Source organism: Nicotiana tabacum, chromosome 6 (assembly GCF_000715075.1).
Source record: "Nicotiana tabacum cultivar K326 chromosome 6, ASM71507v2, whole genome shotgun sequence".
NCBI classification, from domain to species: domain Eukaryota; kingdom Viridiplantae; phylum Streptophyta; class Magnoliopsida; order Solanales; family Solanaceae; genus Nicotiana; species Nicotiana tabacum.
Window position 1 is genome coordinate 198,995,687 of NC_134085.1, and position 14,603 is coordinate 199,010,289.

At 43.8% G+C, this 14,603-nt stretch overlaps 1 protein-coding gene across 1 annotated transcript; it reads left to right on the forward strand.

The window, feature by feature from the left end:
- Positions 1–11,709: 11,709 nt before the first annotated feature.
- Positions 11,710–13,476, forward strand: LOC107777117 (molybdate transporter 2-like). The gene has a single exon (XM_016597105.2). The coding sequence runs from the start codon at positions 11,868–11,870 to the stop codon at positions 13,287–13,289; it is 1,422 nt and encodes a 473-aa protein (XP_016452591.2). The 5' UTR covers positions 11,710–11,867; the 3' UTR covers positions 13,290–13,476.
- The last annotated feature ends 1,127 nt before the right edge of the window (positions 13,477–14,603 follow it).

The window sequence follows — 14,603 nt, forward strand, 5'->3', positions numbered from 1 at the left end:
TAAGCGCTTTCTGTGAAATTTGATTGAAATCGGATGTCGTTTGACCTGTTTCGGACTTAAAACTCTAAATTTGAAAGTTTTTGAGGTTTGAAGAAAAACTAGTGATTTTGAGGCTTGATTCGTTGTTTATGATGGTATTTAGCGATTTGATCACACGAATAAGTTCATATGAGGTTGTTGAGTTAGTACATGTGTTTGGTTAGGAGCCCCGAGGGCTCGGGTGTGATTCGGATGTGTTTCAGGATGGTTTTGGACTTAGAAAAGTTGCAGAAAATAGCAGTTTTGGTGTTCTGTTACCTAGTGCTATGTGATCGCATAGGCCTTTCCGCGATCGCATAGAGTGAGTTTCCAGGTGCCCTGTTTGTTCTATGCGGTTGCATAGATCCTCCTGCGATCGCGTATAGTAGCCACCATCTGTTATATGCGATCGCATTCCCCTTCCGCGATCGCAAATGCATAAAAACCAAACCCGGAATGGAGCCCGTTTTCTTCTATGCGTTCGCAATACACTATTTGCGATCGCAATGGGCAACCTTCCTCTCCCTATGCGATTGCATGACCTTCTTCGCGATCCCATAGAGCATTTTTCTGCCCAGTTATTTTTTTAAAAAAACTTCAGAAACAGTAGCTACGGGATTCATTAGAAAGTTCACAAAACCTTTTCTTCTCCAAACTCTTAGGCGACCATTGGAGCGATTCTTCACCAAGACCTCTTGGGTTAGTAATTCTTAGCTTATTTCCTTCCATTTCCTTCAACATCAATTGAAATCCTAGGCCTAGAATATGTGATTTAAGGTAGAAATTGGGTAGAGTTAGGACTTTTTTACTTTTCTTGATTTAGACCTCGTTTTGGGGTCGAATTTGAAAACAAATTATATATTCGGGCTCGTAGATGAATGGGTGATATGAATTTGATCCGAACCTCGTGTTTTGACCAAGCGGGCCCGGGGTCGATTTTTGAAATTTTGGGAAGAAAGCTTAGAAATCTATGTTTAGGCATTAGGTTTGATTTGTTTAGCTTATATTGATACTATAAAGTCGTTATTTCATAGATTTGATTAAGTTGGAGCCGAATTCGAGAGGGAAAGCGGTCATTGTGGATTAATTTAGCCGTGGAAGTTGAGGTAAGTGTTCGGTCTAACTCTAGCTTGAGGGATTAGGAGTTGAGTCTTACTTACTACTTGCTTTGTGTTGTGTCCGACGTATAGGTATGGTGACGAGTATCTATACGTTGGGGGTCGAGCATGACCGTGAGTCCTAAATTGCTAAATTGTTGTATTCTTAAGTAATGCTTATGAGAACTTGGTTGAAGATCTTTGCAACTGAGCAAGTAAATGTTCTGATTGAGCATTTGTATTAATTGTGTTTAGTAGAAATTGAGTAAATTGGTTATAGCTGGATCTCCCTTGCCGGGAAACTTATTATGTTATCTTGCTCCCTTGTCGGGATTATCCTGTGATATTGTGTTGGACTGAAATGGGAGCGGGTGGTACGCCTACCACAAGATAAAATGAAATGGGAGCGGGTGGTATGCCTACCACAAATTATGAAATGAAATGGGAGCGGGTGGTATGCCTACCACAAATTATGAAATAAAATGGGAGCGGGTGGTACGCCTACCACAAGATAAAATGAAATGGGAGCGGGTAGTACGCCTACCATAAGATATGATGAAATGGGAGCGGGTGGTACGCCTACCACGAGATGTGATAAAATGGGAGCGGGTGGTACGCCTTGCCGGGATATTTGAATTGGTATCTTGTTCCCTTGCCGTGAAACTTATTATGTTTTCTTGCTCCCTTGTCGGGATTATCCTGTGATATTATGTTGGACTGAAATGGGAGCGAGTGGTACGCCTACCACAAGATAAAATGAAATGGGAGCGGGTGGTACGCATACCACAAGATATGATGAAATGGGAGCGGGTGGTACGCCTACCACGAGATGTGATGAAATGGGAGCGGGTGGTACGCCTACCACAAGATATGATGAAATGGGATCGGGTTGCACGCCTGCAACAAGAGAAAACTGAGACAAGTGAAAGTGGTTGTTTTTCCCTTATTCTACGGTAGAAGTGAGCAAATGTAGTTTTCCCTTATTATTTCTAATATTCTGTTTTATCTGCTATCCCCGTACGCATGCTCCCCCTCCCAGCTTTAATTGTTTACTTTCCGCTGTTTTCTATTGTACTTGTATATACATATATATATCTGCACAGGTTTATCTGGAGTCTGGGTTTAGCCTCGTCACTACTTCGCCGGGGTTAGACCAGACACTTACCTCGCTGGGGTTAGGCCAGACACTTACCAGCACATGGGGTTGGTTGTACTGATGCTACACTCTGTGCTCTTTTGCACAGATCACGGAGTTGGAGCAGCCTTTGGACAATATCAGTAGATCGGGAGCAAGCCTTCAGTCCAGAGACACCGAGGTAGCCTTGCTAACGTCCGCAGGCCCTGAGTCTCTCTCTCTTTATTCAGTTTGTTATCTTTTGTACCGAAACAAACAGTTTAAAATTTTCTTTCATACGATTGTATTTAGTAATCTTAGAAGCTCGTGAGCATTGTGACACCAATCTTGGGTAGAGGATTTTGTTAAACTTTCCGCAATTCTACTCAGTTTTTATATAAGTTGAGACTTTCGCATGAAATTTTAATTATGTTGCCTTTATTACAGGTTGATAATTACGGAAAAGAAATGCGCGTTAAATGGAAAGTAATTTAAGTTGGCTTGCCTAGCTCCTATTAGTAGGCACAATCACTACTCCCGAGGGTGGAAAATCCGGGTCATGACAAGTTGGTATCAGAGCACTAGGTTACATAGGTCTCACAACTCATGGACAACCTTAGTAGGGTCTGAGGGATCGGTACGGAGACGTCTGTATTTATCCCCTAGAGGTTACAGAGTTAGGAGAACTTCACATCTGTTCTTTCTTGTCGTGCGGTTCTGTTTCCCCAATACTGATTGAATTTCTACTCCGTTCTTTCGCAGATGGTGAGGAAACGCGCTTCCTCATCGACCGCGCAGCAGCCCGAGCCCCCAGCAACGGCTCCTATTAGGGGCAGAGGGCGAGACCGAGGCCGTGCCAGAGGCCAAGGCAGGGGCAGAGCTCAGCCCCGAGCAGCAGTTCCAGAGGTGGAGCCTCATGTTGATTATGATGAGGAGGTTCCAGCTCCAGCAGCTCCAGTGGGCCCAGCTTAGGTCCCAGAGGGTTTCATAGCCACTCCAGTGCTTCAGGATGCTTTGGTCCGATTGGTAGGCTTCATAGAGAGCGTCTCTCGAGCGGGTTTGGTTCCAGTAGCACCAGCCACTTCTCAGGCTGGATGAGGGGTTCAGACTCCCACGTACTCCGGAGCAGGTAGCTCCCCAAGTTCAGGTTCCGGTGGTTCAGCCAGCAGTGGCAGTTCAGCTGGGTACAACGGCTCAGACCGGCGATGGTGCGGCTATGTCCGCCGATGCTCTGTGGAGATTGGATCGATTCACCAAGCTATTCACTACCACATTCAGTGGTGCTTCTTCAGAGGATCCCCAGGATTTCTTATATAGTTGCCACGAGGTTCTTCGGAGCATGGGTGTTGTGGAGACCAATGGGGTCAATTTTTCCACCTTTCGTCTATCTGGACCCGCCAAGACTTGGTGGAGGGACTATTGCTTAGCCAGACCAGCAGGGTCGTCGTCTTTGACTTGGGATCAGTTTGCAAAGTTGTTTTTGGAGAAGTTTCTCCCAGTCACTCAGAGGGAGGCTCTTCGTAGGCAGTTCGAGCGCCTCCAGCAGGGCTCTATGACAGTCACTCAGTACGAGACCCGGTTCATTGATCTAGCTCGCTATGCTATTGTCATACTCCCCACCAAGAGAGAGATAGAGAGGGTGCGAAGGTTTATCGATGATTGGATTCAGCCGATCCGTCTCCAGATGACTATGGGAGCCGGGAGTGAGATTACATTTCAGGAGGCGGCCAATGTGGCCTGCAAAGTTGAGATGGTTCTGTTACAGGGAGGTGGTCATGGGTCGGATAAGAGGCCCCGTCATTCAGGCAGATTCAGTGGTACCTCGTCTGGAGGTAGAGATTCGTGTGGTAGAGGCCATCCTCCTAGGCCCTTTCAGTCGGCCCTACAGGTCTCTCATGGTACTTCGGGTGGTCATCGTTCTCAGCCGCATTATTCAGACCATCAGCTTTACAGTTCACCATCAGCACCTATCAGTGCACCACCGCTCCAGAGTATTCAGGGCCGTCATCCCCAGCAGCCGAGGGCTTATTTCACGTGTGGAGACACGAGGCACATTGCCAGGTATTGCCCTCAAGCTTCAAGAATCTCTCAGCACCAGAGTTCTCGTACTATGATTCAGGCACCGGAGGTTTCACAACCTGCCCAGCCAGCTAGAGGTGGTGGCAGGGGTGTTAAAGGTAGAGGTAGAGGTCATAGAGGTGGAGCTCAGGCCGCCAGAGGTGGGGGCCAGCCAGCAGCCGGTCGTCCCAGAGAGACAATTCAGGGAGGTAGGGCCCAGCCCCGGTGTTATGCTCTTCTAGCCAGGCTAGAGGCTGAGTCATTAGATGCTGTCATTACAGGTACTATTCTGGTCTGTGATAGAGATGCTTCAGTGCTATTTGACCCTGGATCTACGTATTCATATGTGTCGTCCTATTTTGCAACTTACTTGGTTATGCTAGTGAGGCCTTGAGTATTCCTGTATATATATCTACACCGGTGGGTGATTCTATAGTGGTTGATCGGGTTCATCGTTCCTGTGTTGTGGTGTTTAGGGGTCTTGAGACCCGTGTTGATTTGTTGCTCTTAGATATGGTGGATTTTGACATTATATTAGGGATGGATTGGTTGTCCCCGTATCATGCTATCTTGGATTGCCATGCCAAGACCGTGACCTTGGCTTTACCAGATTTGCCCCGACTAGAGTGGAGAGGGACCCCAGGTCATGCCACTCACAGTGTTATTTCATATATGAAGGCTCGATGCATGGTCGAGAAGGGGTGTTTAGCTTATCTGGCGTATGTTCGCGATTTCAACGCAGAGGTCCCTTCTATTGATTCTGTACCTATTGTTCGAGAGTTCCGCGAGGTTTTCCCTTCAAACCTACCGGGTATGCCGCCCGACAGGGATATCGACTTTTGTATTGATCTGGCTCTGGGCACTCAGCATATTTCTATTCCACCATATCACATGGCCCCGCCAGAGTTGAAAGAGTTGAAGGAGCAGTTACAAGACTTGCTTTGGAAGGGTTTCATTAGACCCAACGTGTCACCTTGGGTGCGCCGATTCTGTTTGTAAAGAAAAATGATGGCGCGATGAGAATGTGCATTGATTACCGGCAATTAAATAAGGTTACAATTAAGAATAAGTATCCACTGCCGAGGATTGATGATTTGTTCGATCAGCTTCAGGGTGCTAAGGTATTTTCAAAGATTGACTTGAGATCTGGCCACCATCAGTTGAGGATTAGGGCATCCGATGTCCCTAAGACAGCATTCCGCACTCGGTACGGGCATTATGAGTTCTTGGTCATGTCATTTGGGTTGACCAATGCCCCAGCAGCCTTTATGGATTTGATAAACCGAGTGTTCAGGCCTTATTTGGACTCGTTCGTGATAGTCCTCATTGATGATATTTTGATATATTCCCGCAGTCGGGAGAAGCACGAGCAGCATCTTAGAGTGGTTCTTCAGACCTTGAAGGATAGCCAGTTATATGCTAAGTTCTCGAAGTGCGAGTTCTGGTTGAGCTCAGTTGCATTTCTGGGTCATGTTGTATCAGCAGAGGGTATTCGGGTTGATCCAAAGAAGATTGAGGCAGTCAAGGGCTGGCCTAGACTAGTATCAGCAACAGAGATTCGGAGTTTCTTGGGGTTAGCAGGCTACTACCATCGATTTGTGGAGGGGTTCTTGTCTATTGTAGCCCCGATGACCAGGTTGACCTAGAAGGGTGCCCAGTTCAGATGGTCAGACGAGTGTGAGGCGAGCTTTCAGAAGCTCAAGACAGCTCTGACTACGTCACCGGTATTGGTTTTGCCCACAGGTTCAGGGCCTTATACAGTCTATTGTGATGCATCTCGTATTGGACTTGGTGCAGTGTTGATGCAGGATGGCAAGGTCATTGCCTATGCTTCGAGGCAGTTGAAGGTTTATGAGAAGAACTATCCAGTGCATGATTTGGAGTTGGCAGCCATTGTTCATGCATTGAAGATTTGGAGGCACTATCTGTATGGCGTGGCGTGTGAGGTGTTCACGGATCATAAGAGTCTTCAGTATTTGTTAAAGCAAAAGGAGTTGAATTTGAGGCAGAGGAGGTGGCTGGAGTTGTTGAAAGATTATGACATCACTATCCTACATCACTCGGGAAAGGCCAATGTAGTGGCCGATGCCTTGAGTAGGAAGTCAGCCAGTATGGGCAGTCTTGCTTATATTCCGGTCGGTAAGAGACCGCTTGCTTTGGACGTTCAGGTTTTGGCCAATCAATTTGTGAGGTTGGATATTTCTGAGCCTAGCCGAGTGTTAGCTTGCACGGTCGCTCGTTCTTCATTGTTGGAGCGTATCCGTGATCGGTAGTTTGATAATCCCCATTTGTGTGTTCTGAGAGACACGGTGTAGCATGGAGGTGCCAAGAATGTGACCTTAGATGATGATGGTGTTTTGAGATTGCAGGGGCGAGTTTGTGTGCCCAATGTTGATGCGATTCGAGAGTTGATCTTAGCGGAGTCCCATAGTTCCCGGTATTCTATTCACCCGGGTGCTGCGAAGATGTATCAGGATCTAAGGCAACACTATTGGTGGCGTAGAATGAAGAAAGATATAGTTGCACATGTGGCTCGATGTTTGAATTGTCAGCAGGTTAAGTATGAGCATCAGAGGCCTGGTGGTTTATCTCAGAGGATTGAGCTTCCCGAGTGGAAGTGGGAGCGGATCACTCTGGACTTCGTTGTTGGGCTCCCGCAGACTCGGAGGAAGTTCGACGCAGTTTGGGTCATTGTTGATAGGCTGACCAAGTCAGCGCATTTCATTCCTATGGCAGTCTCCTATTCATCCGAGAGGTTAGCTGAGATCTATATCCGGGAGATTGTTCGCCTTCATGGTGTGCCAGTATCTATCATCTCGGACCGAGGTACGCATTTTACCTCGCGTTTCTGGAAAGCAGTCCAGCGAGAGTTAGGCACCCAGGTTGAGTTGAGTACAACATTTCATCCTCAGACGGACGGGCAGTCCGAGCGGACTATTCAGATATTGGAAGATATGCTCCGAGCTTGTGTCATTGACTTTGGAGGTTCGTGGGATCGGTTTTTGCCTTTAGCGTAGTTCGCCTACAACAACAGCTACCAGTTGAGTATCCAGATGGCTCATTATGAGGCTTTGTATGGTAGGCGATGTCGATCTCCGGTTGGATGGTTTGAGCCGGGAGAAGCTCGGTTGTTGGGTACAGATTTGGTTCAGGAGGCTTTGGACAAGGTCAGGATCATTTAGGATAGACTTCGTACAGCTCAGTCCAAGCAAAAGAGCTATACGGATCGAAAGGTTTGAGATGTGGCTTTCATGGTTGGTGAGCAGGTATTGCTCCGACTGTCGCCTATGAAGGGCGTGATGAGATTTGGGAAGAAGGGCAAGCTTAGCCCTAGGTTCATTGGGCCATTTGAGATTCTTGATCGAGTGGGAGAGGTGGCTTATAGACTTGCATTGCCACTGAGCTTATCAGTCGTACATCAAGTGTTTCTTGTGTCCATGCTTCGGAAATATCACGGCGATCCATCCCACGTGTTAGATTTTAGCACTGTCCAGTTGGACAAGGACTTATCTTATGAGGAAGAGCCGGTAGCTATTCTAGACCGACAGGTTCGCCAGTTGAGGTCGAAGAGTTTTCCTTCGGTTCGTGTTCAGTGGAGAGGTCAGCCTCCTGAGGCATCAACCTGGAGTCCGAGTCCGATATGCGGGACCGTTCTCCTCACCTTTTCCCCGACTCAGGTGCTTCCTTCTTATGTCCGTTCGAGGATGAACGGTTGTTTTAGAGGTAGAGAATGTGACGACCCAAAGGGGTTATCACCGGTTTTCTCCCTTTTTCCGTACTTCCAAGGCCTTGAAAACCTCACCTTTAGTTGCCTCGATTTGCGTGCGCAGTCCGGGCGCATAGCCGGAAAAGCTTATGTGTTAAATTATGTGAAATTTGATAAATTGTGGCTTTAAAATGGTTAAAGTTGAATTTGGTCAACATTTTGGGTAAACAGACCCATAACCGTGATTTGACGGTCCCGGAGGGTCCGTAGAAAAATATGGGACTTGGGCATATTCCCGGAATCGAAATCCGAGGTCCCGAGCCCGAGAAATGAATTTTTGAAAGAAATTATTTTCTGAAATTTAATATGAAAATTTGAAATAAAAATAAATTAGAAAGCATTGGTAACGGGCCCGTATTTTGGTTCCGGTGCTCGGTACATGTCTCATATGTGGTTTAAGCGCTTTCTGTGAAATTTGGTTGAAATCGGACGTCGTTTGACGTGTTTCGGACTTAAAACTCTAAATTTGAAAGTTTATGAGGTTTGAAGAAAAACTAGTGATTTGAGGCTTGATTCGTTGTTTATGATGATAATTGGCGATTTGATCGCACAGATAAGTTCATATGAGGTTGTTGAGTTAGTACATGTGTTTGGTTAGGAGCCCCGAGGGCTCAGGTGTGATTCGGATGTGTTTCGGGATGGTTTTGGACTTAGAAAAGTTGCAGAAAATAGCAGTTCTGGTGTTCTGTTACCTAGTGCTATGCGATAGCATAGGCCTTTCCGCGATCGCATAGAGTAAGTTTCCAGGTGCCTTGTTTGTTCTATGCGGTCGCATAGATCCTCCTGCGATCGGGTATAGTAGCCACCATCTGTTATACGCGATCGCATTCCCCTTCCGGGATCGCAATGCATAAAACCAAACCCGAAATGGAGCCCGTTTTCTTCTATGCGTTCGCAATACACTGTCCGCGATCGCAATGGGCAACCTTCCTCTCCCTATGCGATCGCATGACCTTCTTCGCGATCACATAGAGCATTTTTCTGGCCAGTTATTTTTTTTTTTAAAAAAACTTCAGAAACAGTAGCTACGGGATTCATTAGAAAGTTCACAAAACCTTTTCTTCTCCAAACTCTTAGGCGACCATTGGAGCGATTCTTCACCAAGACCTCTTGGGTTAGTAATTCTTAGCTTATTTCCTTCCATTTCCTTCAACATCAATTGAAATCCTAGGCCTAGAATATGTGATTTAAGGTAGAAATTGGGTAGAGTTAGGGCTTTTTTACTTTTCTTGATTTAGACCTCGTTTTGGGATCGAATTTGAAAATAAATTATATATTCGGGCTCGTGGATGAATGGGTGATATGAATTTGGTCTGAACCTCGTATTTTGACCAAGCGGGCCCGGAGTCGATTTTTAGAATTTTGGGAAGAAAGCTTAGAAATCTATGTTTAGGCATTAGGTTTGATTTGTTTAGCTTATATTGATACTATAAAGTCGTTATTTCATAGATTTGATTGAGTTGGAGCCGAATTCGAGAGGAGAAGCGGTCATTGTGGATTAATTTAGCAGTGGAAGTTGTGGTAAGTGTTCGGTCTAACTCTATCTTGAGGGATTAGGAGTTGAGTTTTACTTACTACTTGCTTTGTGTTGTGTCCGACGTATAGGCATGGTGACGAGTATCTATACGTTGGGGGTCGAGCATGACCGTGAGTCCTAAATTGCTAAATTGTTGTATTCTTAAGTAATGCTTATGAGAACTTGGTTGAAGATCTTTGAAACTGAGCAAGTAAATGTTATGATTGAGCATTTGTATTAATTGTGTTAAGTAGAAATTGAGTAAATTGGTTATAGCTGGATCTCCCTTGCCGGGAAACTTATTATGTTATCTTGCTCCCTTGTTGGGATTATCCTGTGATATTGTGTTGGACTGAAATGAGAGCGGGTGGTACGCCTACCACAAGATAAAATGAAATGGGAGCGGGTGGTACGCCTACCACAAATTATGAAATGAAATGGGAGCGGGTGGTACGCCTACCACAAGATAAAATGAAATGGGAGCGGGTGGTACTCTACCACAAGATAAAATAAAATGGGAGTGGGTGGTATGCCTACCACAAGATGTGATAAAATGGGAGCGGGTGGTACGCCTACCACGAGATGTGATAAAATGGGAGCGGGTGGTATGCCTACCACAAGATATAATGAAATGGGATCGGGTTGCACGCCTGCAACAAGAGAAAACTGAGACAAGTGAAAGTGGTTGTTTTTCCCTTATTCTACAGTAGAAGTGAGCAAATGTAGTTTTCCGTTTTTATTTCTAATATTCTGTTTTATCTGCTATCCCCGTACGCATGCTCCCCCTCCCATCTTTAATTGTTTACTTTCCGCTGTTTTCCATTGTACTTGTATATATATATATATATATATATCTGCACAGGTTTATCTGGAGTCTGGGTATCAGAGCACTAGGTTACATAGGTCTCACAACTCACGGACAACCTTAGTAGAGTCTGAGGGATTGGTACGGAGACGTCTGTATTTATCCCCCAGAGGTTACAGAGTTAGGAAAACTTCACATCTGTTCTTTCTTGTCGTGCAGTTCTATTTCCCCAATACTGATTGAATTTCTATTCCGTTCTTTCGCAGAGGGCAAGGAAACGCGCTTCATCATCGACCGCGCAGCAGCCCGAGCCCCCAGCAGCGGCTCCTATTAGGGGCAGAGGGCGAGGCCGAGGTCGTGCCAGAGGCCGAGGCAGGGGCAGAGCTCAGCCCCGAGCAACAGTTCCAGAGGTGAAGCCTTATGTTTATTATATGTAGAATAAGTAGTATTGTTGACTCTGGTCAACTACTTTTATGACCTCTATTTTTTCTTACCTCTTTATATCTTTTATATTTTTAAATTTTGTTATTTATTTTAATTATAGAATTTTATATTTAAATATTATATAAAAATATTTTTTGGGTTAAAAAGTAGCCCAAAATTGATATGCAAATGTATTATGGTTTATATATATATATGCACGCCAAGAATTACAATAATGTTATATTATCCAAATAAATTAATAATTTATATTAGATAATTGAAATATTAAATGATTTTAAAGTCCTATATTAAGACTTCTTACATAGTTAAATAATGAATAATTTCATAAATAATATTATAATTAATTTCAAAAAGGGATATCTCTCTAAAGTATTAACTATTATATTATGTCTAAAATTAATAGATTACAATTATGTTACATCTTCTCTAAATAAATAAATAATTTATATTAGATAATTAAAATACTAATTTATTTTAAATTCATGTTTAAAATTTCTTACATGATTCAAAGGATTACAAATTTTTTGTTGACTTTGAAAATTGGATAAATTTTTAAAGTGTTAGCCACTGTTCATAAACTTTGTACCACTATCCAGCATAATAGTGTGCTCGGTAAATATATGTTGTTGTACATACTTTTACAACTTCTGCAAAATCTAAACATGAAAAATTAATATTATTCATTTAAAGTTCTAAATATTAGGATTTCTTATCTAGTTAAAAAAAGGAAAAATTTAATAACTAAAATTTTATTTGATTTAGAAGTCCTAAATATAGGAAAACAACTAAAATTATAATTTTATCCGACGTGAAATTAGTTTTTAAAGGATAAAAAAAACATAATATTTCGCTAAGGGGCTTTTTTTAATACAGTAGGGATTAACTTCGTCGATTAACTGGAATCCAATGATACTTATGCTCCTAATATTCCAACCTTCTCCAGTTACTCTTAGGAAAAAGTCTTGTCACTAATTTGCCGTTTGCGTGCGCGCCACTTTCATCTCATCATTTTTTATTAGTCCCTCCCCTTGCCACTGTCACAGGCAAAAATGGCTGAGCAAACTTCTGACCATACTACTCCCCTCCTCCGCCGCAGCTGGTGGCGCAGCCACCTTTCCACCCTTCCATTCACCACTTCACTGCGTCTCAAAACCTCCCTCCTCTCTGAACTCGGTGGCTCCGTCGGCGACTTAGGCACTTACATCCCTATTGTTCTAACACTAACCTTAGTCTCCCATCTCGACCTCAGCACTACCCTTATCTTCACTGCATTCTACAACATCATCACCGGCGCTCTCTTCGGAATTCCGATGCCTGTTCAACCCATGAAGTCCATTGCTGCCGTCGCCGTCTCTGAAATACCTCACCTCACTGTTCCTCAAATCGCCGCCGCTGGTATCTGCACCGCCTCCACCCTTTTCTTCCTCGGAGCCACCGGGCTCATGTCCTTCTTCTACCGCTTCATCCCTCTCCCCGTCGTTCGCGGCGTTCAGCTCTCTCAAGGACTCGCTTTTGCCTTCTCTGCTATTAAATACATACGCTATGATCAAGACTTTGCGGCCACTACTAAAGCCAGCAGTACAATCCCACGTCCGTGGCTTGGACTTGACGGCCTTATTTTGGCTCTCAGTGCTGTCTCTTTTCTTATACTAGTCACCGGCTCCGGTGAAGTTGTTGAGGACGACGACGAAGACAGGATTATTGTAACCAATGACTGTAATCAACCCAGAGTTCGGCGCAGATTACGTACACTATCAGCAATTCCAGCAGCTCTTATTGTGTTTTTACTGGGGTTAATCTTATGTTTCGTGCGTGACCCTTCAATTATTGGTGATATTAAATTTGGCCCCTCAAAGATTCATGTTTTGAAAATCACGTGGGAAGACTGGAAAACCGGATTTTTAAGGGGCGCGATTCCCCAGATTCCGTTATCCGTTTTGAATTCGGTGATTGCAGTGTGTAAATTGTCAACTGATTTGTTCCCAGAAAAGGAAGTGTCAGCTACAAGAGTCTCAGTGAGTGTTGGGTTAATGAATTTGGTGGGCTGTTGGTTTGGAGCAATGCCGTGTTGCCACGGGGCAGGAGGATTAGCTGGGCAGTACAGATTTGGTGGGAGGAGTGGGGCCTCAGTGGCGTTTCTTGGGTTGGGGAAATTGGTTCTTGGATTGGTATTTGGGAGCTCATTTGTGAGGATTTTGGGTCAGTTTCCTATTGGGATACTTGGGGTGCTTCTGTTGTTTGCTGGAATTGAATTGGCCATGGCTTCAAGGGATATGAATTCAAAGGAAGAATCTTTTGTCATGTTGGTTTGTGCGGCTGTTTCATTGACGGGGTCAAGTGCTGCACTGGGATTTGGGTGTGGTATTGTGCTGTTTTTGCTGTTGAAGTTGAGGCATTTGGACAGCTTTGGTAGCCGCTTTGGGAGATCGAATTCCAGGTCAAACAATGATGAAACTAGTCTCAATCAGTAAGACGTTTCAGATTATTTAATTCTCTTTGAGAAATTATTTATGCTCATATGCAAAACTTGTATACCTATTCCACATTTCCACTAGTCCGTATGAAAATGCTAGTTTCTCGAGCTACTATCCTTCATAATCTATATAACTTTGATATTTATCCAGAAAAGAAGAAGAAAATATTCTGTTTTTCCTTTGATATCTGTCTGTTATGCCTCTTTGTACCGGCTAGTCTTATAGCGTTTTGTCTAGGACTGCTAGCGGTTTATGTTGTGTTTTACACTTTTGCAAAGTATTTGTGTTATTGCTTTCCCATTTAGTTGTTGTCTCTCACGTTGCTGATATTATTTTTCTGGGTGTTGTTGTTGTTGTTACGAATCTATTTTTGTCTGAGCCGAGGGTCTCCCGAAAACAGCCTCTCTACCCCTCCGGGGTTAGGGGTAAGGTCTACGTACATTCTACCCTCCCTAGACTCCACTGGTGGGATTCTACTGGGTGGTTGTTGTTGTTGCTGTTGCTGTCTGTTATGCCTCTATCTCGCAGCATCTGAGACTGTACAAGGAGGAATCCCAGTTCCTAAAATGATATGAAGATAGAAATTGCTCTAAAATATTATGGAAGAATCAGGAAATACATCTCTTTTGAGTCAGGATAGATCTTCTGACTATAACACTCAGATTAGTAGAGTATCTAAACATAATGTAGCAATCTGAGCCTATCTAAACATTTGGTAACAACTGGTGTGCCTCTGGGCGATTTAGTGGTTGTGTGAAGTGTTTCAAAAACTTGGCTAGACACTCGATGTGAAAGAAATAGATTCTCCTGAGTTAAGCACTCAGATGGGGACAATAGAGTTATTTTTTTGTAGTGATTCATATCGCTATAAGGTAATAGCTCTCATCACACTCTAGGCTTTTTATCAAAATTGTTGACTTGTATTGCTTAAATGGAGCAATGTGGTCAGTGAGGATTTATATAGCCGACCCCAACTTGCTTGGGATTTAGGCATAGATGTAATAGTAGTTGTTGACTTGTGTTCACATTCTGCAAATCATTAGCCAAGGAATAATACATACGTTTCCTTACAAAAGTTTTGAGTCTGAATTTGCTTTATTCCAGAGAGGTACTCATCACTAAAAAGCAACTAGATAATCAGGAATCAATTGACAATCATACACGATAGTTCTTGTATCTTGACTTCTGCATTTTCTAGTAAGAAGGAGATCTACCGGCCTTCATCTTTCTTAAGATGATAAAGGAAAAAATGATCTCCTTCCAAATGGTAATTCTGCTTTCATTTTGCTGCCTTCTAGTTGTGGATATCTT

Coding starts and splice junctions, on each gene's coding strand:
- LOC107777117 (XM_016597105.2), top strand. CDS start 11,868: ATGGCTGAGCAAACTTCTGACCATACTACTCCCCTCCTCCGCCGCAGC.